This window comes from Melozone crissalis, unplaced genomic scaffold, assembly GCF_028551555.1.
Source record: "Melozone crissalis strain CALT ecotype California unplaced genomic scaffold, PUWL_Pcris_2 ptg000016l_1, whole genome shotgun sequence".
In the NCBI taxonomy this organism is placed as follows: Eukaryota; Metazoa; Chordata; class Aves; order Passeriformes; family Passerellidae; genus Melozone; species Melozone crissalis.
Window position 1 is genome coordinate 48,010,767 of NW_026535794.1, and position 27,402 is coordinate 48,038,168.

Sequence of the window (27,402 nt, forward strand, 5' to 3'; positions counted from 1 at the left end):
ATACGTAACAACTGAAACTCTCTTGCTCAGCTAACAAAACAGAAAGGAATGTGCCTCTATTTGAATAGAACTGTAGGAATACTGTTATAAGACATATTCAACTTTTTGCAAGAAGAGCTGTTAATTTAAATTGCCTTTAGGATTTTTTTAATATGGGTACTACATGCACTTTGTATCCCTCTCTTTGCATTTTGGAACTAAGGAATGTTGACTTGTGGGCACAACTAGCATGGAACCTGCATTGAAGGCATTCATGCATTTCATGTACTTTGGGTTTGGGATTTTTTTCCAAATTCCCCCTCTTCTGTGAAAAATAGCAATGCTGAGATTTGTTTTCACAAAAAAACTGTTGAGATTGACATTCTATTTGTCCTGTGTTGCCCTACAATAGAACATTGTTTAAGACTTCAGCCTTAGACAGTTAAAAATGTCAAATGTGTATTTAATTGCTGTGCAACAGGACAGATAATGGCTGGCACAGTTCTTGCAATAATTTATGTGCCACCAAACAACTGCAGTTTATATGCTTCCCTTTAAAGGGCATTAGTTCAATTGCACAATTTCTTGTCTCAACCTTAAAACCTAGATCAAGAGAGTCATTAAGTATCCTTTAGATGTGATCAAACTGAGTGATAATGACTTGCAAATGCTATATTTAAAACAAACAAGCCTTTTAAAATTGAATACTGTAAGGAATCACTTTGTACTAGTGTGGAGCACTTACTAAAACAGCTATTTTATATGGAATATAATTAGGGTACTCAAATTTCCAATGAGTAGGAAATGAAAAAAGAATGTTATATAGCTTAATTGGTATCTTTTTATATGTTTTTCTGTATAGCGATATCTTAATAAACAGGCTATTTACCATAATATAGCTAGGTATAATATCAGTCTAGTCTTAAAATTTAAGCTTGAGGCAAAGAAATTCACCTTTTGATTTAGAAGGTGTAATGACAATTTTTTTTAATATTGACAGCCACGCTTTTATTTGTTGAACTTTATGGCCTCTTGACAATCGCTTCAATGTTGTTTATTTTGTTAGAGGGCTAGTGCCAGTCAGGTGACGTGACCAGATGCTTTAGCAATGTGTCAGAAAACGCTGCTAGCAAGACTTGACAGATCAAGATTGTCATGTGATGATTCAGGATTTAAAAAAAAACAAACCTTTCAAATATTTCTGATGATTCTGGGGTCTATAGGAGCCCCTCTTCTTTAATTTTGCCATTGCTCCTGTCTCTTTAGCCTGATTTTCTGTCACAGCCAAGCTAGTTGGAGACAGTAGTTGATTTAATGACTGAAATTTGGAACCCGCTGCCCACCTATGCTAAACAGAATTCCATCATCTTTTACTCTGAGCTGTTACCAGTTAACACACTGCAATGTCTGGTAACACATGACTTATTGACCACTCAGAAACTCCTTGAAAGAACCCGTGCCAGGCGAGAGAACCTGCAGAGGAAAATGGCAGAGCGGCCGAAGATGGGTGCGAGACCCACAATGCAGACCAAGAGGGCCAGAGAGCCTTTGGCAGAAACTGGTAACCAGGCACCTCTTCCCGGTGACGAAGGTATTTAGTGGCATGTTTAATAAAGATTGTTTTGATACCAGTCTCATTGTTTTTTCCAAAGGGAAAGTGAAAACAGTGAACATTTATTTTATACTAACCAGTGATGGATGCAGTTACTTGGCCACTAGGGCTAGTTTGTGTTTAGCTAGACCTGAGAGCAGATGTGCCAAGTCATTAGTAAGCTATTTAGAAATAATTGTGTAATGTCAAAGAGAGTGCCTTGTGCTTGGTGGATTTGGGAAGAGCATTTTTTTGGGAAGCATATCAGGGTATTCATAAATCATAGCTTTATTTGTACTACAGTTATGTGTTGTTGGAAAATATTTTAGATTGTTTGAATACTAATTTGTTTGAATCTCTGACCTATCCAGTAAAACCAGATACAAAGCCATCACCATCAAAAAGGCTCTGCCCTAATGATATGGAGACTCAAGCTCCTAGTTCAGAGAATGTACAGCCAGTTCCTTCAAGTTCCACAAGCCATGACTCTCCTCAGATGACTTCAGAACCACACGAAACTGCTTCTAACAGAGCTCCATTGGTTCAGCCTCTTGAGAATGCAAAGCAAAACACCAAGTCAGAAACTCCTGCGGCCCTTTCAGTCAAAACACGTATGCAGAAGTTGGCAGAGCAGCGGCGCTGCTGGGATAGTGAGGGTATGTTTCACTTGCTAAGCACCACTGGTGTCTCTCAGTGTTTGCATTGATGATTATGTTGGCTAGAAGGAGATAATGTTGTCTGTGGGAAGATTAATGTCTTTTTAAAGAATTCTAAGACAATACTAGGGCAGGCCCAAAATATTGAAGCTGTTATCTACAGCTTAATTTTAAGCTTATTTTTCTCTGCTACTCTCATGCCTTGGTCCTCACAACACTGACATAAAATTAGTAAACTGCTTGATTAAAAATTTTTAATTTGTTTAGTCTCAGTGCCTCTAGGGCTAGTAGTTTGATTCTGTTGATGGCAGGAACATCTAATTGTTGATAAACTCAAGATAAACTCAATATATACAATTATATGTATCTCAGTATAATTTATTAGCAAAGTAAATGTGTTTTCTTTTTTTCCAGATCCCTCTGAATGTGTTCCTCTGTCTCCTCTCCAGTCAAAAGATCTGTGTGTTTCTCCACCTAAGCAGACATCCAGTGCCCTGGCAAGCGAAACCCCTATTGGGAGGAGAGGCCGTTTAGCTAACCTTGCTGCTACAATTGGTTCCTGGGAAGATGACCTAAGTCATCCATCTGCAAAGCAAAACAATGCACAAGAACAGCCTGGCACTACTTGTTTATCCAAATTGTCCACTACAAGTGGAGCATCTGCTAGAATCAATAGTAGCAGTGTAAAGCAGAAAGCTGCATCCTGTTCTCAAAGGCTTGTTGAGGCTTCTATTAATAAACCAGCAAACTCAAAGAGAGCGGTGAGTGTCTGATTTAGTTGCTGATTAAAAATTGATTTGAGTATTGTATTGGGGCAGACAAATGTTAGCACATAACTGTTTAATCTGAATTTAAAGATTTGGTGTGAGCAGTCTTAGTCTATTTACAACTTTTGCTTTATTGCAGTCCCAGATGCCCTTTTTTTAATAGCAGATCTGAAACAGCTTAAAATTCCTTTTATTGCAACTTAAAGATGAGAGTACTTATATGTTTTGTTGATGGCAATGTACTTGATTACTGCTCTTGATCATCAGAAGGGGGCTTGTTACAGAGATACTGGGTTTCACTCTGTAACTTCATATAGTTGATTGACTGAAATTGTGAATGTTATTGCTGTACGAAGACTCAATCAGAATGATGAAATAAGTGGTACCAGACACTTATTGATCAATTTATGCAATTTTTGCCATGACAATATCTGCCATGTGCATTCTTGTTTAGGGAAATGTGGGATAGTATTTAAAATAGCTGGCAAGAGCATCAAATGCTGAAACAATTTGAAATACTGGATAAAAAAAAGTACTAAAAGCTTAATACTTGTTCTTGGCTTTTTCTTTTGTTGAAGGAACAGATGGATCAGGTGATAGTATGCTATGCAGAGTGCTGTCATTCTTTTTCCTCTTGAGAGAATAAGAACACAAGTCTCATCTTTTATTTTTTTTCTCCTGTTAAGGATCCAAGCAATTCTTTAACTCAGTCTTCAAGAGTCACTGCTCCCTGTTCTAAAGAATCTGAAGTACAGCAACGGCCAGCAGAGAATCCCTGCAGTCCCCGGAAAGCTGAAGAGCGTACACAAACAGCCAAGTCAGCTTTGCCTCAACCAGTTCAGTCCAAAGCAGAGCCAGTCAAAGGAACACATGTGCAACTTGAACCTAAGGGTAAACCCACAACACCAGGTAGGCTGTTTTCTGGTTTCAGTAAATAATATTCATTCAAATTAGGCCAATGTGTGCAGTGTTGAAAACAACATACTAGTTAAGAATTTAAGGTGCCATACCAGATAATACCTATTCCCAGCTGTAACTTGAATAAAAAGCTGATGAGTTCTGTGATAATTATTTTAAGTTATGCAGCTTCTGTATTTTGCATGGGATGTTTTCTTGGATGTGTTTTTAGTATCTCTTAAGAACAAAAGCAGCCTAAAATGTTAATTGAGACTATTCAAAATTTATTTCAGATTGTTTGGTGCTATATGTATCCATTTGGTATATGCATATTTAGAAGAAATATATGCATATTTAGAAGAAATAGAATCTTGTTGCCACATAGGTGCTCTAACTTTGCAGTGTCTTTATTTTCAGTGATAGCATTGATGTCAAAACAAGTGAACATCCTCAGTTTTTAATTCAACCGCTTGTTGTGTCAGAAACCTGGACTAACAGCTTGAACTCTTAAAAATGATGGCCAGAAAAGCATGTTTTAGATATGCTGATAGTAACAGATAAGCTCAGTAAAGCAGGATGGATGCCAAACAACATATCCACCTCATGCACTAGAATGCTTATTTCTGTGAAAGAAGTGGGGCTGGTTATAGAGGAAATTTGGAAAAGGCAAGCCAGTTTAAATAACTGATGTTTTTACATATAGACTGTAGTAAGAGAGAGACATCTACTTGCTTTGATTTACTGTTTTATTAACATCACTGTTATGATTTGCATTTCAGGTTCAGTTTGTATAAAGTATAATGGAGTAAGAGCTGTAAAGGAGGCAGCTTAATTGCTTCACTGGGAACCTTCATCAGGATACAAAATTGCAGTGATTTCTTTAATATTGAGAGTTTCTTTCAAGGCAAAACAATTGTTCTTGTAGGGGGATCTGGAATTAAGCCCTTCCTGGAACGCTTTGGGGAGCGCTGTCAGGAGCGTAGTGCACGCAGCCCTGCTACGAACACTCCAGGGTGCAGAACGCCCACTGTTACCCCAAACACAAGGACAATCCAGGAGAGGCTTCTCAAACAAAATGAAAATTCCTCTACTGCCAGTTTAGCGCTTCAGCTTAAACAGGTATGACTTGTTACATTCATAGCCAGCTTATAAGCCTGGGGAAGGTTATTACTGTTCTGCCCCTACCTGAGAAATCTGAAGTGTTGTGACACCTTAGGGCTGTCAGCTTTTCTCCCATTTCCCTTCATTTGTTTAGGAACGTGAACGGGAACTTGCATGCCTTCGCGGCCGATTTGATAGGGGCAATCTGTGGAGTGCGGAGAAAAGTGACAGCTCAAAGAGGAAGCTTCCAGAAGCTAAAATGGTAATGTGTTACCTCATCAATCAAAATATGATACTTTGAATTGCTTTAACATATTCTGAATACAGAGTTAGATGTGAAAATGTGTATAAGGGATAAAAACCTATGCTTTGGGAGTGCTCGGGCTGGCAAGACCACTTGTCTAGTGACTTGTTTGATTATTAACAAATTATTAGTTTATTTACCTCTTGTAGAATCAACCAAAACAAGTGATACTGCTTTGAGGCAATTGACTTATTTACTTTTTGATGATAAATGTGGGGGGATTTTATGTTCTATAACTGCAAAAGCAAAAAAGCTCCTCATGCAAACATTTAATATTTACTCCTTCAGATAAATATCTTGGATAAAAAAATAGGGTATTGGATAGGCAACCTCTTTTTCCTAGCAGATGGTAAAATGTATTTTTTTTCTGGTAGTTTTTTAGATGCTTTTAACATTACCTCCTGAATGCATTCTGGTTTTATTCTTGCCAGGAAAGCCAATCTCAGGCCAGTCCAAAACATCCTGCCAGTTCAGATGCCTCTGCTCTTGGATCTTCAGAAGACACATCAGCAGGTGACAGGCCAGCAAAGTCTCCCAGCGTGGAGTCTTCGGGTGAGAACTGCCACAGTTTGCCTGTGACTAGTGCTGGGCAGGAGCACTGCACTTGATATTCATGAGCAGAGAAAGAGACCAGTTACACTGAAGTGTGGAACTGGACCTCTCCTTTGGTTACTGGTTATCTTATTTAAATCTTCTTGTATGATAGTAGTATTTGCACTCCTATACCACTTGAAAGGATAGCAAGGCAAGACTGTCTTTTTGTTTTTCAATGGGTATACCTATGTTTCAAACTTTAACGGAGGTTAAGGGCAGGGAAGTGAATGAGAATTGTCAGTTACATATTTAGTCTATCCTGTACCTGAATAACCAAATTTCCACAAGAAGCTAATGGGGGGAAACTCTTCCCTTGTCAGTATCCCTTTGTGATATTAATTCTTATGGTAGGACACCTGAAAAGAATTGTGAGGTGCTCCTGGAATCCTTTCTGATGCTTACTGAGCGGAAGCATCTTCAGCTCTCTGTGAAAAAAGTGTGAACTTATTTAACACTCTCAGTAGACTGTTCACTTGAAAGATCTATCAAATGTCCTTCTAGAAAAATTGGGTTTGCATGCAGTGGTTTGTTTAGTGGATTTTTTTGTCTGTCTTTTTAAAATTTTCCCTTTTTGCTCATGAGTGTCTGCACTCTGCTATGGTTTCAGCACTGTTTCTTGCAGTGTCAGTTTTCTGATTATAATATAGAAGTCTAGGTATACAGGTTGTGGAGGGTATTCTAATGGGGTTTTTTGACATGTGGCTAACTGGAATATTTAATCTGGTGGTCTTTTTGTCAGTAGGACTTCTAAAATTCAATAACTAAAATAGAGGCTAGACATAATACTTCTTTTCTTTATAAACCCCTTAGACACTTCTAAATGTGAAGAGACTGATAAATCCAGTCCTCTGAAGACTGCAGAGTCAAAGAGCCCTGTAAAAGCGATGTCTGTCTCAAAACTTGAACAACTTGATGAGGAACCAAAAGGTTTGTATTGAGTAGACTAATATTGAGGACTTAGCTCTCTATAGCCCCTTGTCTAGGACAGTGTCAATAACCTTCAAGTCTGAACAATGAATTCAAATGAAAACATTTTCTGATTCCCATGTGTTTTGTAATGAGATTTATGTAAAACAAATTAGGAAGCTTCAGTTATCATAACCCTTCTCTCTTGACATTCAAGTCTTCAAGGAAGATTAAAAAGCTCATATTCAAGCCTCATTGGAAAAGGACAGAAACAACTGCCCTAGTGTTTGACTTGTGGTTAAGTTTCAGATGTATTTGAACTAAAAGGTTGAAATTTGTCTAAACTGTGCATCTATATATTCCCTTTCTGCATTGATTATGCAGTATATGTAAAAGTGGTATATTAAAATAGCCATGGAAGGGTGCTTTTAGGTTCTATATGCCCAACTGCAAAAAGTGCATTTTAATCAAGCTTGCTTAAAAGGCAAAACAAGTTTGCTTCTGTTTAATGACAGTCTTGATGCTACTAATATATTTTAAAATGTCACTCTTCAGATGAAGTATACGAAGGCAAAATGCGTATGGATGACGAGATGAATAGCTCAAAGGTGATAAATGAGATTTTTGAAATTCTTCAAGAGGATGGTCCAGACATAGAAAAGCTGAAGAAAGAAATGAGCATGAGCCTGGAAGGTGAAAGTGATGAGGATGAGCAGGAAGAGTCACTGAACATTTCATCAATGTCTCTGTTAACCCCTCTAGTGGAATCTGTTGGTTCAGAGGTGAGAATTCAGGGAGGGTGGGGAAGGGCTTTTTTATCACACAGAGGTGTCCAATTGGCTTGTGAGCTGTGATATTTTGTAATATTAGGATATGTGTGCAAATAAAGACATTTCAAATGGTATTTTGCTAATGAGAGCATAATGAGGCAAAGTTTTTTTTCTCTGAAAATAGTGTAGCATATTGGATGCTCTGCTAAACAAGTGGTCTGCTAAACCTGTTACTAGTACTGGACTTGCAGTGGTATGCATGCATTCAGTGGAGTGACCACTGATGAAAAATCTTAAGTGATTATGTAACTGCTCTGATTTGGAAGCTAAAGGTGACATCTCATTGAGTTCAATAATCTGTTAGTGTCCTTAAATAAATAAACTTGCTCTATGTACTTGTAAAATATCATCTGCTAAATAGTATTAAGCAAATTTACTGTTTATAAGTACAACAAATAAAGGAGAAAGAGAACATATTAGTAGTAGTAGTAGTAGTATTATGTGAACAGATAGCTGTAATATGTTTTCTTTTCCTCAGGCCTTTGGTTCTCCTTCTAAGTCAACTGGGGAAGGTAGCAGTATCAGTGATGTCAGTCTGAAGTCTGAGAAGTTCCAAAGGACCAGAGTTCCCAGGGCAGAATCTGGAGACAGTATTGGCTCTGTGTCGGAAGATCGCAATCTTCCTTACAGGTAATAAACACAACCCAACACCCCTGATTCTGTAAGTGTTCAAGTTAAAACACTGGCTTTTTTAACTCTTCTAATGATGCATTCCATTAAAACCGCAAATTAAGCTTTTTTTTGCAAGATCTCAGCCTTTATCAAAGATTATGTAGTCTTTTATGTTGCTTAAACTTAAAATCAGCTGTTAGAATGCTTTCTTTCAAGCCATTTAGGCAAGCTGGAAAACTTCAATGTATGATACATGCCTATGTATCTTTTATGAAGAGCTTTGCACACCTGTGAAACATTTTGTAATGTTTCCTTTTTCAAGTGTCGATGCATACAGATCCCAAAGATTTAAGGAAACAGAACGCCCTTCAATAAAGCAAATAATTGTTCGCAAGGAAGATGTGGCTTCCAGACTAGAAATGAGAAGAAATGGCCCATCTGATCAAGTCAACATCAAAAAGAAAATGCAGGTACCTAATATGCTTCTGAAAATTCTTTTTCTAATCTACTTTTCAAATTTAATTGCCCCTATGAATGTCCAGGATGTTAACCTACTGCTTAGAACTGCAAAATAAGGTTGTTAGGTTATTTCTATTTTGCATAAATATCTTATGGTAGGGAATGATGATGATGCATAATTTGAACAGCTAATGCTTCACTTAAAAGGATCATATTATAGATTAAGTCTGGAGAGAACAAGCCATTATTTTGATAAGAACACAGAGAATCAGTGTCTTAGCACTGCCTTTGAATTAGGCAGAATTTGTAAAAACCTACTTTCAGTAGGTAATATTCTGATCTTTACTAGTGCTTTGTTTGCACTAATCTCCATTGCTGAATTTCTGCTTAGTGCTGCTTCTCCTGGTGAAAGGAAGACTAGATTGGATATGGAACATACAATATTTGAGTCTTTCACTCCCCACCATACCTCTGAGATCAAAAAAAAAATTACTGCAGTGTTCTTTTGCCAAAGTAACGGTTAACTGTGAGGCTTTTGTAGTTTGCTATTTAAAGAATCTGATTTTCTTTTGAAGCCTCACCTCAAAAAAGGCTCATCTAGAGACATTTCCTTGTTTGAATGCAGCACTAGATCTCTCTTCTTGATTATTGTTTTTATTATTTGTTTTCTCTAGGAATTGAATAATGAGATCAACAGGCAACAGACAGTGATTTATCAAGCCAGTCAAGCTCTGAACTGCTGTTTTGATGAGGAACATGGAAAAGGGTCACAAGAAGAAGCAGAAGCAGAGAGACTTCTTCTCTTTGCAAGTAGGTTTTTATACTCAAGTTCAGTTCTTTGTAATGAACATTTCGACAAGGTTCATAATTTCTTCCTCACGCATTTATTGTGTTACATTGTGGCCATTTATTAATAGTTCTTCTGGAAAAAAGAACAGGATAATATCTGTTCTGTCTCAGCTCATTTTATAGGCAAGAGGACATTTTTGTATCTTTTTTGACCCTTAAATATTAATCATTTTACAGTGTAATAGAAATATAAGTTGCATTTTACATACTTAAGGCAGAAAAAAATTGTTCAGTACTTTTTCTTCTGTAGAACTGTAATTAATTTCTTTGTGCAGCTGAGAAGAGAACTGCTTTATTGGAAGAATTGAATAAACTGAAGTGTGAGGGACCACATAATAAAAGAAATAAAGCTGCTTCTACATCTGCTGAATTTGCTCCCTCCAGGGGATCTGTTTCCATTTCAGAAATGCGTCTACCTCTAAAAGCAGACTTTGTATGTGGTACAGCTCAAAAGCCAGGTAAAACTAGCAAACAAAAGCTTTATTTCTTTTCCTTCCTCATTCTCCCAACATGTATTCCTGGTTCATTCTCCTTGGGCTTTAGGTTTTTTTTATTTTGTTCTTCTGCTTTGATGTTCTCAGAAATCTAGGGGTAATGAAAATTTAGCTATTGCATTCAGTTCATCTGCTTCTGACTAACTTTTCAATGTTTCAGTGAAAGCTGATTTGTGGTTAAGCTGGCAGGCCTAAGTAAAATGAATAAGTAATAAGTAAAATAAATAAATAAGATTATCTGCTGATCTGACTGAAAGTTCCTCTCCCTTTTCACACAATATCTGTCACACTGGTTAGTGTAGGTCTGGCCTGAGATGCCCCAGGCAGTAAAGCAGTTGCTGTGAATCCTGTGGAGACAATTTTACTAGTAGACACAGCATAAAGAAAATAAAATTGTTTTAAGATTAAGTTTATAAGCAAGTCTCAGATGTAACTAAATGTTTTAAGAAGGGTGAAACAGAGATGTGCTTAATAGCAATGCAGTACTTGAGCATTTTTTTAGAGACTTGGAGTCCTCTGGCTAACCAAACCATCTGATGTGTGCTTACAGAAGCAGGAAATTACTACTATGTAATAATACTGAGATCTGGAGCAGAAAACATGGTTGCAACTCCATTAGCAAGTACTGCCAGCTCCCTGAATGGAGATGCTCTTACTTTTACTACGACGTTTACTATGTAAGTATAAAGAAACTCTTGAAGCAGTTTTAACTCTGATGGTGGAGCATGCATAAAAACATTTATAGTCTTAGTTATAAGAATGTCCTATTCTGCAACAAAGTGTGGAAAGATTTTGTGGTATAGCTATTTCCTCCTTCAAAAAATAGCTGGAAGGCACTTCTCTCAGAAGAGCAACCTAGACTTATTCAACCATCCATCAGCTATTTTATCTCTTGCATTTTCTGCCTTTTGTTCTTTCCTGGAACACCTGCAGTGACAGATGGATTGCTGTGCCTGAGATGTGTTTTTCTCTTTTGCAGCAACTAACATTTTATATAGCTATTTGGTTTTGGTATCTGGGAAAATAGTGCTCTTATAACTATAACTTCAACTCTCACATGTCAGCTAAAAAGGCATTGTGAGTTCAAATGACTGTTTGCTAGTAAGTCTTCAAAATAAATAAACTCTGTTTTTGAAGTTCAGCTGAACTGGAATTTTCACTTAAAGCTATTTACTCGAAAAACCCAATCTGTGACAGGGGAGGGTGCAATTTGAGAAATGGTAGATGCACGTTATCTGCCTCTTGTCATCCCCTCTCCTTTTCTGAGTTCCAAAAAATATTTTTAAGTAGTAATACACTAAAAGCTCCTTGGACAGTTATAAGGAGCAAAAGGAGGGAAGAAGTAAAGAGTAATTTTAAAACCCAACAAAACCAACCAAAACAAACGAAAAAAACCCCAAAACTCCACCACAAACAAAAACAAAAGCCTTTTTGCTTCAGTTAGTTTAAGTTGTTTTTTCTTCTTCCCTTTAGGCATGATGTGTCAAATGACTTTGAAATAAATATAGAAGTTTACAGTTGGGTATGTATAGTTCCTGTGAAGAGGTGTAAGGGAGAATGATGTGCTGTACTTTCTCAATACCTTTTTGCCTTACAGGTGCAGAGAAAAGAAGGTACAAGCACTGATAAAAGGAAAAAGACAAATAAATCTAAGGTAAATGAAACCTGAAAATCAGTAATGTAATGTTTCAACAGAAGGTGCACTAGCAAAACTGATAGTCTTACACAATCTGTTGCTTGCTTTTACTCCCTTCTTGGAACATCTGCCATGACAGATGGATTATGGAGACCTACAGCAATTAGTAGATTGGACCTGCAGCACTTGGTTGAGTCTGAAATGTATTGGTGGGGAAGAAGTCTTACTAGTTCTGCAAAATGCTCTGCTTTGCACACATTTATTTGTTAGGTGTGGGGCCTTCAATAGTGGTTTATTGCCCTTTTTCTCCACTTCAGTTAAACTATAGCAGTCAATATGCCCTACCCTGGAGTTTGATTGTCTTAAAAGTTTTATTGATCAACTAAAAACTCCTCTTTCTCCCCAGTATTAAATATAAGCACTAGATGCTTACTTTTTAAAGCAAACATTGTTTTAATAAGGGTGTGCATATCAAGTGTTTGTGCTTTTTTCAGTATATATGTAGATATGTAACCCTAAACAAGCCTTTCTGGAGGTGGTTTGGGTTTTTTTTTTGGTGGTTTCTTTATTTTGGGTTGCTTTTGAGGGCGTGTGTGCATATTTTTCTTTTCATTCTAATAGAGCACACAGTGAATTAGTGGCTTCAGGTCTGATTTCCTCCTTGACATATCATCTGTCACTTGGTAAAACCAAGAAACTTGAGTGTCTTTTAAAACAGCTGGAATGAGTACTTAAGTCCTGTGTCTGCAAGCAGAAATAGGAAACTTCTTTATTCTTTGATTTGCCACACTGAAAGCTTCCACCTATTCTCAAATAAAAATTTCAAGTACCAGGGTTCACTTCTCCTGTACTGTAGTTTAAAGGAATTTTTACTTAAAATTGAATGATTTCGTGCTACTGTGGGTAAGTTGCTTATATGAGGTTATAGGTTTGCCAGTGGCATCCTATATCTGCTTTTTGACAAGCTACTTACACTTGTCTTTCAACCTCAATAAAAGTACATAACTCCAGTCTATGTTTAATGTACAGTCTCACTTAAACTTTCAGATTTTAACTTGAAAATAATGATGTATAACGGCAGTATATTGAACATATCCTTACTTTTATTGTTAACTCTTACCTTTAGTTTAGCAAATGGAACTTTGAAATCCCATTACATAGGTAAAAACACCTACTAAGATTGGTTTTCTGCTTTAACTTTTCTGCAGTAATTATTTCTTTGCTATGCAGCATTTCTTCCACTGAAGAAATGTCCAGTCAAAACCCAAGACTTACTCATAGTAATGAGTACCCATTCAAAATTTGAGATAAGCCTTCAGTAATTTCACTGTCTTGTTTTCATGCAAATGTGCTGGACAAATGCAGTAGCAAAAGCATTTATCTTCTTGTCTTCTTTTTTAGGTTATTACTCCAAAGAGATTATTAACATCTATTACCTCGGTAAGTATGAATGTAATATTGTAGCAAGTTCTGACTATGCCCCCTTCCAAAGGGCATGTTCTCACAGATTAAGGCTGTGCCCATAATAGATTCTTTCTGTTCCTTACATAAGGCTCTATAAATTGTCCAGTTTTCTGCCAAATTTTTCAGTCATCAGCTCAAGAAACAGCTCTGTTACATATGGAATACTGGAAATATGCATTTTTTTTTCCGCTCTTTTTTCTATTTGATTGGGTTTTTAAAAGCACTTCAGAAAGGAAGAAAAGAAATCTAATTTCTTTTTACCTTGGCTTTGTCTTCAGTAGAACCTGTCAGAAGTACTTTTTCACTAAGCTTTTATTTCTCTCTCTTTCTAGAAAAGCAACCTTCTTACTCCAGGTAAGTAAAGTCTAAACATCTTATGCCAATCTACACTTGCTGTCAAAACTACTATATCAATAAATAATACTTGTAACAGATGACAATTTGTGAGTAGTAAACACTAAATTTCCCAGCCCAGAAACTGGCCCTGTGCTTATTATGCTACCATTATGTTCAACAGAAGATATCTTCACAAAATCAGAACTAAAATCTGGTATCAGATACCCATGGTTTACATTTTTTTCCTGAAAGTATGAATTCAAACTAATTTAATGATTTTAAAAGTCGAGAACTAGAGTCTGCTGTCAACAAAGTAATACAGAATAATTTGAAAATATGAACAGATTCTGAAATATTGCTTGTGTGTAGTGTTTTGTATAAGTATTTATATATAGAAAACATATATAAACTTGTTTATCTATTTTTTGACTCTTGACAGAGAAAAACAGCCCCTCTAAGTGTTTTTCTAAGTATATAAAAACATTATACACTTATCTGACCTAAACTATGCGATACTTGAGCTAGCTTTAGCAGGAATTGCAGCAATAGGAGCTCACGAACTAAATCGGGAATGTGTATCATGCTGCTGCTACTAGTAAAATTCCTGAGCTACAGTGTGTGTTTCTCATGATGTAAGTGCAAAGGAAAGGCATACAAGTTCTGGAAGATTGCAGTGTGTCACTTGAGAAGAGGTTGAGAGATAGAAAAGTCACATTCCTACTGAAGAGTATGTGTGCTTTGTAGTGTACCTCAGCATGCTCTCCATCCCTCTGAGACTTAAAATGCTTTGTTTTCTCCTTTGTGGATGTTTTCAAACCTTGTTTCTGAAAGAAAAGATCTTTTCAGGAGGAATGGCGTGTGCCAAGATTCTCTCTGAATGTGCTGCTGGGCTGGGCTGCACTGCAAAGAGCATTTCTCCTGGAGTACTGAGCAGGGCATGCATGCAGTAGTGCAAATAAAGTACTTTTTTTTAAGCCTTGCAGCATCCTGATTGTGTGTTTTGGTATGACTTCTCTCTAACTTTTCTCCACAGCCATGGCCAGTCCAGGTGGTCCAAATGCCATACGCAGTACGAATTTCATCCTTGTTGGATCCCACAAGTTATCGCTGTCTTCTGTGGGAAATAACAAATTTGCACTGGACAAGGTAATGGAAATTATTGGTTACTAATCCAAAGATAATTGCATGCTACTAGAAAAATAAGAGTCTGAGTTTACTTTTCAGGTGGAAGCACCATCCTAGAAATGAAATATATATAATGGTTTCTAGATAGGTTATTTATATAGACATTAAAAATTTTTGTATAGTTTTTATTTACATATCAAATGAATTAAATGTTGTTTTGAGATAAACAGGGAGACTTTTATTACTATGCCAGGTGCTCTTTAATTTCTGTAGGTCAGTATAAGATATGGTTGTGCCAAGATAACGAAGGAATTTGATTATGAATTTGCTTTCACTGACAAAAAATTGATCTATGCAATTGGCATTTCTATATGTGGTCTTCATATTGTTACTCCTAGTCTTGCAGTTATCACTAAAGAAGGCATTAAATGTCTTTTAATGATAATGAAGTTTTTGAATTTTTCTGCATTTAATTGACCTAAAAAATGCCATTTTAATATATTTAGGAGCATGAGTTTTTCCTTTCATATCCCAATTAAATTTGTGGAAGCAAATTATCCTAAGGTTTTTTGTTTTAGAACTCTTATTGACTTTTATGCCATTAGTTCCTTGTCTAAACAGAATGTTTATTGGCTTTTGCTATGAGAAGTTTATAAAATACATTTTTACATTCATTGCAGTCTCTAACCTTGTAATATCTAATATCTAAAGCCTATTTTAATAGGTGTTTATGCCAGCAGCTATCCTAAGCTGGTTTAAATTAATTAAAATGTTACTACAGTTTATGGTAGTACTAAATCACAGCTTTAGCTACCCAAGAGCAGCAAAAGAAAAATTTTGGGTTTTTTGGCCAATCAAGTCTTATGGCAATAATAGTATTATTGTAATTTCAGCTTCTGATAAGAGATGAGAAAACAAGAACTAATTGTGTTTGTGTATAAGTCTTAAAACAAAATATCTCAATAATCCTATTTTGCATTTTAGAAGTTTTACTTTTTGTAGACAGAAGCAGATTCCTTTACTGAAACAGCTGGCAGGACAATGGTTAAATTGCACTGTTGTTACTGACTATGTGAATTTCAGAAGTAGCAGCTTTGGTTCTTCAGCATAAATGTTCCTCTTAACCAGAACTATATGTAGAAATCTTTGTGTGTAGCTTCCTTATTGGAAACCTCTTGTTCTTGGAGATGATAGAATCAGCTTTTGTATTATATTCAGCAGTTTAGGTTTGGACTTCATTGGTTTGCATTGTATGACAGGACACTGGACTGGACTAGTGAAATATAGCAAAAGCACAATGTTCAAAGAGAATTCTGGGAAAACTATCGCTTGGTTAATTTTTTGCAGAGGCAGTCTTACAGTTATCTGGAAAAGAGGGGAATTCTTATTCATTATTTATTTGGGGTTTTTTTTTTTGTTAAATTACTACCTCAGTAAATTACATTACTACCTTTGTTAAATTGCTACCAAATTTCAGTTTTGACTTGGCCTGTGGCTGTACAAACAGCTGGTTGCTTCATGTATTTCTGATATGGAACAAACTGATGCCACAGTGGTTTTTTTGAGTGTCATTCCTCTCTTTTACCTATGTACTGTTGAAATGCAGGGTATAAAGGACCAAAACATACTCACGTATAACTGTGTCCTTTTTTCTTCTAGGCTATAACTTTACACTAATTGCATTGAGCATGTTTCTTTTTTCCCTAGATAAATTTTGAAGGGGAGGAAAAAGAACTGTTGGGATTTATGTTCCAGGACAAGGTTGCTATGATCCTTTAGTTTCTAACTTAAAACAGGAAAATGCTTTCTAGTGCATGTTGCTTATTTCTGTCTGGCTGTTTTTGCAGCTTTTTAAAAAATTCTTCTGAGAAAGTGCTTACAAAGATTTACTAACTAAACACAAGATGTTAGAAGCCTTTAAGACTTGCAGAATTCTACTCCTTGTCTCATAAGCATGCTGCTGGAACTCAGTTATTTAGGTTGCCTAGGGTTGCTCCTTAACTAGCATGTTTCTCTTGTCTTCCTAGGTCATTAGAGGAGGTTGTTTCTTGTTTCAGAACAAATTGTTGTGTTTCTTAAAGATTTATAGTCAGGAAATTTGAGCCAGCTTCTTGATGAACTACACAGAACATAGAATCAGCTGCTGTGCTAATATGAGAACCAGAGAAAAATGTCTGGCAGCCTAAATGTTGGTTTAACTCAACTTGTTGCTGCTGAAGAAAATTAAAATCTCTCAGAACCTAAGTAACTTTGCTTCTTATTCTAACCTTGTTCTGACAAGACATAGGAAGACATTTGGCATTTTAAGCAAAAAGCTTAGTATTTTCAAAGCATGTCAAATAAATGAGGTCCTTATTTGTACACAAATGTGCCTTTAAAATGTTTTTGCTTGGTGTGTTTTGGCTTTAAATTTATGTGAATTGATATCCTTAACAGAAATAATTTGTCTTTAACCTATGAACATAGTTTTATCTAGTTTACTCGAGTCCTGCAGAAGAAAGCGTTTTAGATTAATTTTCATATTTCCTCTCAAAATTAAGCAAGTGATACTTTTAGTGCCTATCATCTCCTATTTTTAATCAATAGTCTCCTAAAAAAACAGTTTTTCAAATGCTTGAGTTCTCTTGAGACTCTTTACAGATAATCTTCTGTGACAGTAAGCTGTGTTCCTCTGGCAAATACCTGTGTGACCACACCAGGATGCAAGATAGCATAGTCATGGGCTTTAGTTTTCTTTCCATCTAGCTGGATATTTGTCAAACTGCTTTCTTTCCACCATCTTTAACTTTATTAAGGAGATATATTGTTTACTAGAACTCAATAGTTTCTGATTATGTTTACAAGAGGGTGTTTTGAGACCTGCTTTAGTAATTTGTAGTGGTGTTGTAGGCTCTGCAGAACTGTTGTGTTTGTTACACAACCTCTTTGCTTTGCCTCTCACACAGTTCCTCACTGCTAAACTTCATGAGTTGGATTCTTCTCTTCTGATGTAAAGCTTAAAGGAGATGCAAAACCCATAAACCTGAAGCGAGGAATGGCCAAATATTCTTGAGGCCCTCATTCAGAAATGGGTTTTTCTGTGCTTTATTAGGGTTATATGCCATTATTCCTTGGTGTAGCATGTAGGGTTATAGTTGTCTTATCAGTCCTGGATTTCTTTTTTTTGTTTCGTGGAAGTGTTTTACTATTTTTTGTTTCTCAAGTGATCATGGAGACTCCTACCTAATGCTTAGAATTTTTCTGTGCTGTAATATTCCTGTTGAGTACAGGAGTAAGCCATTAATGCTGTGTTAGTTGAGTAGATCTGACTTGTGAAAATTATTTGATCACCTGCTTGTGCACATGTGTCTTATGTCTGGGAGGAAGGCTGCATGATGTCTGCAATTGAAAGGTGATCACTTTCTAACCACAACACCTATTTTGGTGCCCTGCAGGACTCATTGAGGCCCACAGATGAGCACTTTAACTACTGAGGGTTACTCCTGTTCATCTTAACTACTAGCAAAATTTAGTTCCATTTGAATGGTGTTGATTCCATAGTTCTGAAAGCTATTTTGTTACTGTGTACATGTGCCTGTGCCTATTCCCTTGCAAACAGTTCTTTATTTGTATTTGAGTGGCAGCATTGACCTTCCTGATTTTTCTAGTAATACAAAAGATGAGTGTTTCCGAATTTTTTGTCAATTTCTTTTCAAGATTCTTAGCAGTGTTGCTTATTCATATTAGCAATAAAATACGGTCTGTAGAATGCTGTGCAGGTCATCATTTGCTTGTTGAATCAGCTCTTTGCCTCAGTGAGGGGGAGAAAAAAAAGATATGATTTCATGGAGTAGTCAAGGTAATGAGGCATTATGTGTGGAGGGATTGGGGAAAGCTCAAAGGCAGACCTTTGCATGCTCTTCCTCAAAACTCTTGGCTGTCAAATGGCTGTTTAACTGACCTCTGGTACAGTAATGAAGCATTCTTTTTTTTTTTTTTTTTTCCCAGTGGCAAAAATAGGACTGGGAACCTTTTCTGTTAGAAATTACTTAACACATATCTTTAACACCTTGAATGCTAGTTGAGAACTGTTTTCATTATTTCTCCCCTTTCTAGGTTTTCTTTTATGTAAAGATTTATCTGAGTAGGCACTACTACATCAGTATCTGCCAAAAATGCTTATGGTATCCAAGTACCATTCCTGTTTAAGCTCACTTTGGTGAGCTTTGTTATTTTCCAAACAACTTGGTGTCAAACTGAGGCAGAAGCTTGAAAGGTGTGGACTGGTGCCTTCTGTTGTTTCTAACCATGCTTGAAGAACCTGTTTTCATAGCTAGAGTGCATGTCTATATATCTATATCCTGATGAGCAAACTAATAAATAATTATTGGAAAGCTTCTAAATGAACTTGAAACCAAAAGTGATTATTACTGTCTTGCTTGAGTCTGACTGACTGCTTCTTTCTGGCTGAAGGTCCTAAGAACAAGACAGTGCTTAACATCTTGGTGCAGGTAGCTTGCTTGAACTGCTAAGACTTAGCTGAGAGATGTCAAAATTAAATGATTGTTTTACATTTTGCAGGTTCCCTTTTTGTCTCCTTTGGAAGGTCATATATATCTGAAGTTGAAATGCCAAGTGGACTCTTTGGTGGAGGAGAAAGGGTTCCTGGTAAGGTGTTTATTGTATTCACTTCAAACTCCTGCCTTGGAAATTACAGGTCCTAAAAATATAGTAATTTTTTAATGTCACACCTGTGTTAAAGCTAAAACCTGGCTTGATTTTTTTTTTTTTTTTTTTTTTTTTTTTTTTTTTTTTAAATCTCTGAACCAGACCACAAATGGTTTTTAGTTTCTCTTCTAAACATGTTTAAGTTAAGGGTACCTTTTAAGAGTTTGTGTATCTCTCTTCTAAACATCTGCTTATTTATTATTCTGAACTTCAGTTAACCTTCTCTTTCTAAAATCTTTGATGGTAGATGAGATTTTAATTTCAATGGCAAAAAAAATTTACAGGACTCTTTTTGTGTGTGTTTAATAAACACAAAAGATTGGGTCTTTTTCCACTGTGTTCACAGCTTTTCTATAAGACAAAGAAACAACAGTATTTTTTTTGAGAGAAATCTTGTGCCATCTCTAAAACTCTTGTTTCTCTCTAAAACTGGACCTAGAAAATGCAGCTGATACTTGGGCCTTGGAGCTGGACCTGTTGAAGTGTCCACAAGATGGCAGTAAATGTGCTATGAAAATGAAACATTAACATATGCTGTTATTTTGGTGTTTCCAGAAATCACGATTTCTTTAGACTTTTTTCAAACACTGCTTTCTGTCTCCTTTTCCTTTACTTAATTGAAGTCGAACAGATTTCATTAGATGCAAACATTTCACATGCTTATGGTATTTGCTGTCCCATGTTTCTGTGTACTAATTTGAGAAAGTCCATATTTGCTTCTACTATACAATATGTAAAACCTGAAGAATGATGTACATGCATACTGGATTTGTTCAGAGTAAGGGTTTGGAAACTCGCTGCACCACTGAAAATTAGAATCTGAATTGTAAAGAGTGAGAATCACAATACACACCTTAATTGGGAAAAAAGTTCTGTATAAGTTCAAGAGGTAGCAGGAATAGAAGTCAGATACCATTCTAGTTCTAAGGAAATGAGGCTTGAAATGGATGAAATCCAGCATCCAATAAAAGAACTGCCAACACAAACATTTAAAAATCAATTTCTAATTTCCTTTGAACTGACTAAACTTTCTTGAGTGGCTTCTTGAATAGCTGCATGCTTTTTAATCCTGATTTTTAAGTCAAAAATTACTCAAATATCTAATAGTAATAAATTGTTTTTTGAACACATTTTAGGAACCATTTGTACTGCATATACTAGAAATAACCGTTCTTTACCTTAAAATAATGGGACTGCTTGTCACCATCAACATGAAAATCTCGTAATTTTAAACCGCAATTATAAGTGCCTTTTAGCAAAAGGCTGCACACCTGAGAATGATAGTGTGAGCTAATTTTCTATACCATCTGGAAAATAAATACACTGTCTGAATAGAAGCCTCTCTCAGTATAATTTTTTTTCCTTCTCTTTCATTTAGTGCTATGAAAAGTTGCACTTGCAGAACCATTCTGGTAGAAAAATAGTCAAATACAGACCAAGCTCAAGGTACAAAGTTACCCCATTTAATTTTTTGTTTTTAAGACCATGTTTGAAGATGTCAGTGGATTTGGAGCGTGGCATAGGCGCTGGTGTGTGCTGTCTGGAAATTGTATCTCCTATTGGACATACCCAGATGATGAGAAAAGAAAGGTAATGCTGTCTTGTAAAGCTTAAGTCTACAGTTCTGTAGTGCCCTACACAAATAGTTGTTCATTGTTAAGGACAGTAATGTTTAGGCTTTAGACTGGTGGGATTCAAGTTGCTAAAGCTTCCGTGGGGAATGGAGGGGACTTTTCTTCATAAAGCTGACCTAAATCATGGCAAACTTAGAAACTGGCTTCCCTGTCTAGTAGGAAAGGGGGGAAAGTGATGGGAGATCCATATTTAATTTCCCCTTTAGTCTTAAGGCTTTCCATTGTGCTCATCAAATCACTAATTATTGAGTTGAAATTGATTGGACTTGTACAGCTTAATAAGCAGACTGTATCTAGTTGCCTTAAGTTTTAGACAAAATGATGACTAACAGTATAGTAAAAAATTAGAGTGGCCAACCTTGTATATTGCAGAACTATCTTATTTGACTACCTTATTTGAAGTCCTTGTCTTCTTGCAGCTCCACATTGTAGCTGGAACTGGTGCTTCTTAAGTGGTTCTCACAGAAAACTAAGTTCTTGTTGGGCTAATGAGACAAATCAGAGGCTCATCTGTCACCGAGGTGAACCTTCTTGTCTCCTTAGTGTGTTCCTGCAGTGCACTAAATTGTTTCCAGGTTTTTAAAGACTGCTTTCCAAGAGGGTTTTTCTGATTCACTGAAGTTATTTACCATTAAACACTTTCTTGTTTAGTGGCAGAACATTTTCTTTCCCAAACTCCGTGGCAAACTCTGGTTCTTTTGGGAGTTCTATGCCGATCCAGATGCCTGAGTTTAGTTTCTTCCCTGCTAACAGAGGAACACCATATGCTGATAGTTGACATTGCCAAAATATATCAATGTACTTTATTCCCTTGCCAGGAGAGAGGGAAAAATCTTTGCCTACTGTAAGACAAGATAGTAAAAAAAAAAAAAAAGTTAAGCAAGAAGAAGGTTCCTATTTTGCTTTTGTCTGCAAGCAAGAAGCTTTGGTTTGTTTTGCAGATTGTTCTGGAAAATTTTCTAGACTTGTTTCACTACTTTTCAGAGAGAGAGTCAGCTGTATTTTGGTGATCTACAAAAATATTAAACTTACTGAATGCATCCCCTCTCTCCTACTATATCTGTTCCATTGTGCAGAGATACGTGTCATCCAGAAATATCAGTATTAGTCCATGATGACTTTAAATCATGGGATTTTTTTTAAATAAATTTCTTACAGCTTAACAAATACCACCTTTTTGTATGGAGTAACTCACTGAGAGAAGGTGTGTTCACTTAATAACATTGAGTTGTCAAAGCATATGTTGTTCAGAATTACTCTTGATTGCAGTGCTCTTGACTGGTGAACTGATTTCACTTTCAGCATCCTTTGGGCCGGATAAACTTGGCTAACTGCACAAATCATCAGATTGAACCTGCCAACAGGGAGTTCTGTGCCCGTCCCAACACTTTTGAACTAATAACTGTCCGACCTCAGAGAGAAGATGACCGAGAGACCCTCGTCAGCCAATGCAGAGACACACTCTGTGTTACAAAGTGAGTGCATAAAATCATGGAGGTTGTGGGAGGGTATTTTATCTCATGTGATAGTTGCAGCAATGTAGGAGCTTTACAACTTTGTCATAATAATGCAAAGGTCATTTAAATGCTGAGATTTTGGGTGGCACTTGAACCGTTTTGTTCACTTTTAATCCTAACTGCTTTCTAGAAGTGGAAATGCCAGGTGAATTGGTAGCAGGATGGTGGAATGTTTGACTTAATTTTTAACCCTACTATTTCTTCTGGGCTTCTGTGGTTGATCAGCTTGACTTTTGTCCCAATAACTAATTGGAGGTGGAGAATAATCCATAGGGTTCCTTGCCTTCTAGGAACTGGCTGTCTGCTGACACTAAAGAAGAGCGTAACCTTTGGATGCAAAAGCTCAACCAAGTCCTCATTGACCTTCGCATGTGGCAGCCTGATGCCTGCTACAAACCTTCTGGAAAGCTTTAAACTTGGGAAGGGAACTACACAAGAAAAGAATTTAAATGAAAATGTTGGAAGTCCTCTGGGTCACTTATGCTTTAAGTTTGAGAGAGTATTTAACATTATACAGGACTATGTTATGCAGTATTTTTATTTCACTTAAAAAATTTTAAAACCTTCTTAGTTCCTAGTTTTGAGTATGGTAGGAAGCAATTACCTGTTTCTAAATGTGCTAAATATTTATATAACTCGTTTTTTGGAAGTCTTCTAGCTAGGTGCATTCTCTTTTTCAAACAACTAAATTATTGCAGGAAATCACACTTCAGGGCAGTAAGGGGGCACTAGCTAGTGAAAGACAAGCTTTCCAGATAGCTCAGCTCCCTGAAAGAAGCAACAGTTCAAAATACTCTTAACAAGAATGCTGCTGAAGCCCAATATCTAATGTTGTAGCATTTGTTGGGGTTCTTTTGTAATGATCAGGCATAGAAATAACTAGTTAATTTTATTCTACAACATGCAGTGTAGATAATTCTGCTTGTCCAGCGTCCTTGTGGTCAGAACAAAACATGCACAACATATTCATACTACCTTTGCAATTTCCTATACAGACTAGTGTGGATAAGTGCATGGTGTGTACACTATGTGATTTGCAGGTGTGGAATTAAGTATGCAGTATATTGCACTTTGATAGAAATGGAAGGTCTTGAATATTTTTGCTAGGAATGTTATATAAAAAATAATCAGACAGAAAAATTTAGGTTCATGGTTGTATACATCAGTGTTTCCTGGGACTTGTGGTTTTTACAAGCTGGAGTTCTCCATTTGAGAACCAGGAATAGGTTAATAGGTAGTAAAAGTGCCCTTTTTTGGTTTTGTTTAATAATAAGACTTTACAAAGCTGCTGTGTACCACCTAATACTCCTCTAGCTGAAAAAATGGGTCTTCCTCCCCTTGATATACGTGTTCACAAAGCATATAAGAGCAGTACTTCAGACTCATCATGAAAATGGCAACATTTCTCAGTTAAAACTTGCAGTTTTTGTGGCTTTTCACTGAGCGCATTGGAATTCCAGCTCATTACTTCACTAGGAATGCAGTAGTGGAAAATTTAAGATTGCTATTGCTGTTATATATTCACACTTGAAACACTAAATTCTGTTACCTTATACTGTTTTCATCCTGCCCCTTTTGTACTTGCTTTTAAATCTCATTTTCTTTTCTGATGTCTTTAAATATTTCCAAACTATGTATTGAGATTTATTTTATTCATTTAAAATAAAAAGTAAAACCCTCCCTGCTTTTTTAATAATGTCATCTATGCAATTTGAGATATTAATTTGTAGGCTGAAGAAAAGCTGGACTCCACACAGTGTTTAAGGAAGGATTCTATTCTGTACATGCATCCCAGAATTCCACTTGATAATGTGAAGCCTTGGACACAGCTAGCTGAATTTTGTAGTGAGAAGCCAGATTGTCCATGTGCAGCAGCTCATCAAATATGGAGAGGAAAGACTTTTTTTTTTTGTGACAAAGATATGGCAGCAGAATAACACAACATGGACAGTGCAAGAGCAAATTTCAGCCGTGGATGTGTGGTAGGCTCTCTTCTTAAACTCCCAAGTGAGTGTTAAAAACCATTAAGTTTTGAAGTATGAAATAAGTCCACAGAAAGGTGTTAAGAACAGAACTGGATGACATTCAAGGGAACATTTTTATTTAGGCTAACTGGACTATTATCCCTCGTAGAAATCAATCTGTGTTTGTTCATTGCCCAAGAAGCAGTTCTCCTCATAAAGGAAAAAGTATGAAGTGCTAGAGGTGGTGTTAAGTTAGAAAAGCTGACCTGTGTGGTGACTTCTGGGCACATGAGTGGTGAGCCCATGGGCTCCTGCAGCCAGCAGAAACATGGGATGCAAGCTTAGCAGGAAGCCTGTGCTTGTGGATTTCCTGGCTGGTGCTGCTGGGCGCTGCCTCCTCCCCTCCCATGTTCCTCTGCTCTTTTAAGGCTTTGTGGTGAAAGTTTGCAATAATGGTTACGTAGTTTTCCCATAATTGGAGCAGATTCTTTATGAAGAGGCCAGACTGTCTGAATTCAAATAGCTTCAGGTAGGTTTAGATGTTCTGCACCTCAAAAATGAGTTCCTGCTGTCTGATTTCAAGCAAAGCTTTGTGAAAACCATTTGCAGAGTAACATCAAGAGAACCTTCCTGTGTGCTAGACCCAGCCAGTGACATAATCCCTTCTGTATTCATTCACATGCTGTGACTCTCTCCAAAAAAAGATCTTGACAGACCATTTCTTCTAGAACTTCATCCTGCTAATAAACTTTGAATTGCATGGAATTATAATAAGCTTTCCAAGAAAAACTTTGTTTTCCCATTTCTGTTCTCCCTGTGCATTTTTCACCTTGAACCAGCCTAAGCACCGGGAGATGGTTAACCTAATGGAATAGACTAGAATTCATAGTTTGCCACTGCTTTAGCATAAGTAAGCTTTTTCAGCAATGTTTAAGTATAGGACATGTATTTTTAGGGCGGTATGGGTAAGTGATTGATGTTAGGGGGTGCAGATCTTAAGCTGTTTTTTGCATTTGAAATAATTGAGACATAGTGGTTGTAAAAGCTGATGGCTTAATAGTCCCAAAATTCATCTTTCTTTAATAAAGATAGATAGTTAATGCATTATCAGGTTTCTGCATGCAGCTGGGTTTGGAGCTGCAGAGCTCACCCTGAGGTGCAAGGGAATGTGCTTTGGGTGTTGTGCCTTCAGCCAGGGGCAAGCCCATTCCTTGGTGTCCCTCGGACCCTGTATCCAGCATGGAGCAGTTGTACTGGGCAAACCTTTAGAGGGCTTTGCTTTGGGATTTGGCTGTGGAGGATTCAGGTTGTCTTTGAAAAGATGTTCTAATTTTATAAGAAACCTTTTTTTTCCCTATTGTTCAGAAATTCAGTGAGTTCGCAAGTAAGAAAGTCTGTAAGAGAAAAATGCTTTCCTCTGGGCAATGTAGCTTATTTTAGTTGAAGGAATTTCAGTTTTACTACTTAGTAAAACTCCTAATTGGTGTTATTAAATCCCAACCTCAAATGAAATACAATAATTTGCAAAGAAATTGCCTTGAAAATTAGACTTCCAAACATGACTCCCTTCCCCCTTTTAATTGCTACACTTCTGTGTGTTGATGTAGAGAAAATAATCTGATATTCTGTAATTATTGCCTGGGCTGTAGTAAAAACATGTGGATGCACTTGTTTCTGTCCTTGTGTTGTATTTAATGAAAGATAAGAGTCCTGAATAAGTAATACAAAAATAGGAGGTGCTTTACCTGGCCAGGGTACAGGGAATGTTATGTTGTTTGAAGAGAATTTCTACAGGAGGCAAGGGGATTTCCTTCTAATGCTAAATAGTCTTACCCAGGTGTGCCTCTCTGGAGTTAAAACTATTCCTTGGGAGACTGGATATTTTGGTAACATCTAAATGCCTTTAATGAATTGGGGCCTTATTAACAAGTATCATTCAATTAAGGAATGTATTCCCTTCTGGTTTCCTAAAGTAGGTGACTTGAATATTTACTTAAGTGTTAGCAGTCATCCCAAAGGAATTTCTATCTTAATTTCTATCTTAGTATCTTAATAAAAGACCCAGCATTGACTGCACCCTATAAAAAGGATCAGGACCTAGGAAAGCAGTAATTTATGCTTCAATCAAAATACTATTAGCCAGGTCCAAAATGCTGAGTGGGTGCACATCCTACAGCCAGGCCCTATCCTTGGGTTTGGACCACAGCCCAAGAGCTGCCTCACGTGTGCCAGCCTTGTGCAAGGGCTGTGCTCAGAACAAGGAGCAGAGCATCTACCTGAGCTTTGGGCTGGTGGGGTGTTTTAGTCATGTCATGTTAATGCTTGCTATTTACTGGATCTTTTTCACCCATAATTAATGCCACTTAATGCTCTCTGATCCCTCCATCATCGGTAAGGTTGCAAGTAGGGTAGAGCTGTCTCTGATTTTAAATATTTATTTTGCTGAGAGCATTGGATAAACTGGCAAAAAAATGCAGTAATTTTCCATCTTCAAGTCTGCCTATGAAGTAAGGGCTGCCCAATATTTTCATTGATTCCCTTGGCCATGCCTGTAAAGGACATAGGACTGGGCATATTATTTTTCTTAGAGAGCAAAAAAAGCAGAAATACATTACAGGTTGAAAAAGCAACCCGCTTTTTAAATACATGAAGTGTTGTCAACCTAATATCTTATTAATGGGGGAAGAGAACCTGTGCTCAGTCAGCCTGTGCTGATGCTGCCAGGCACATCAAAATTGTAGTGCCTTGTGATTCCTGGCACACTTTAATAAGCAAATAGCAGCAAAATAATGTATTGACAGTCAAGGCAATTACATACACACAATTTATAGCAACATAATGAGTTTGGGGCCCCCCCTTCTCCTTTTGGGATCAGATTAACTGTTGAAACACTACAAATAGAAAACCTAGAAATGTTCTGCAGAAGGAGAAAAGATTAGGTAGGGGTAAGAGTTTGCTGTGTATGAAAAAAAGAACGGAT

At 36.8% G+C, this 27,402-nt stretch overlaps 1 protein-coding gene across 1 annotated transcript; it reads left to right on the plus strand.

Moving 5' to 3' along the window:
* The first annotated feature begins 1,482 nt into the window (after window positions 1-1,482).
* Window positions 1,483-24,358, plus strand: ANLN (anillin, actin binding protein). Its single transcript, XM_054274070.1, has 23 exons — window positions 1,483-1,570; window positions 1,942-2,226; window positions 2,641-2,987; window positions 3,680-3,902; window positions 4,816-5,009; window positions 5,146-5,253; window positions 5,727-5,847; window positions 6,700-6,816; window positions 7,351-7,577; window positions 8,104-8,255; window positions 8,560-8,707; window positions 9,371-9,506; window positions 9,821-10,003; window positions 10,590-10,716; window positions 11,513-11,561; window positions 11,637-11,693; window positions 13,077-13,115; window positions 13,472-13,493; window positions 14,509-14,621; window positions 19,161-19,247; window positions 20,790-20,897; window positions 22,244-22,416; window positions 22,749-24,358. The coding sequence occupies exons 1-23, from the start codon at window positions 1,483-1,485 to the stop codon at window positions 22,870-22,872; spliced, it is 3,228 nt and encodes a 1,075-aa protein (XP_054130045.1). The 3' UTR covers window positions 22,873-24,358.
* Window positions 24,359-27,402: the final 3,044 nt, after the last annotated feature.

Bases quoted from the DNA above. Each gene is read 5' to 3' on its own strand.
- ANLN (XM_054274070.1), top strand. From the start codon at position 1,483: ATGGGTGCGAGACCCACAATGCAGACCAAGAGGGCCAGAGAGCCTTTG. The intron at 3,903-4,815 runs GTAGGCTGTTTT...TTGTTCTTGTAG, and splicing joins GGGTAAACCCACAACACCAG to GGGGATCTGGAATTAAGCCC. The intron at 11,694-13,076 runs GTAAATGAAACC...CTTCTTTTTTAG, and splicing joins AAAAGACAAATAAATCTAAG to GTTATTACTCCAAAGAGATT.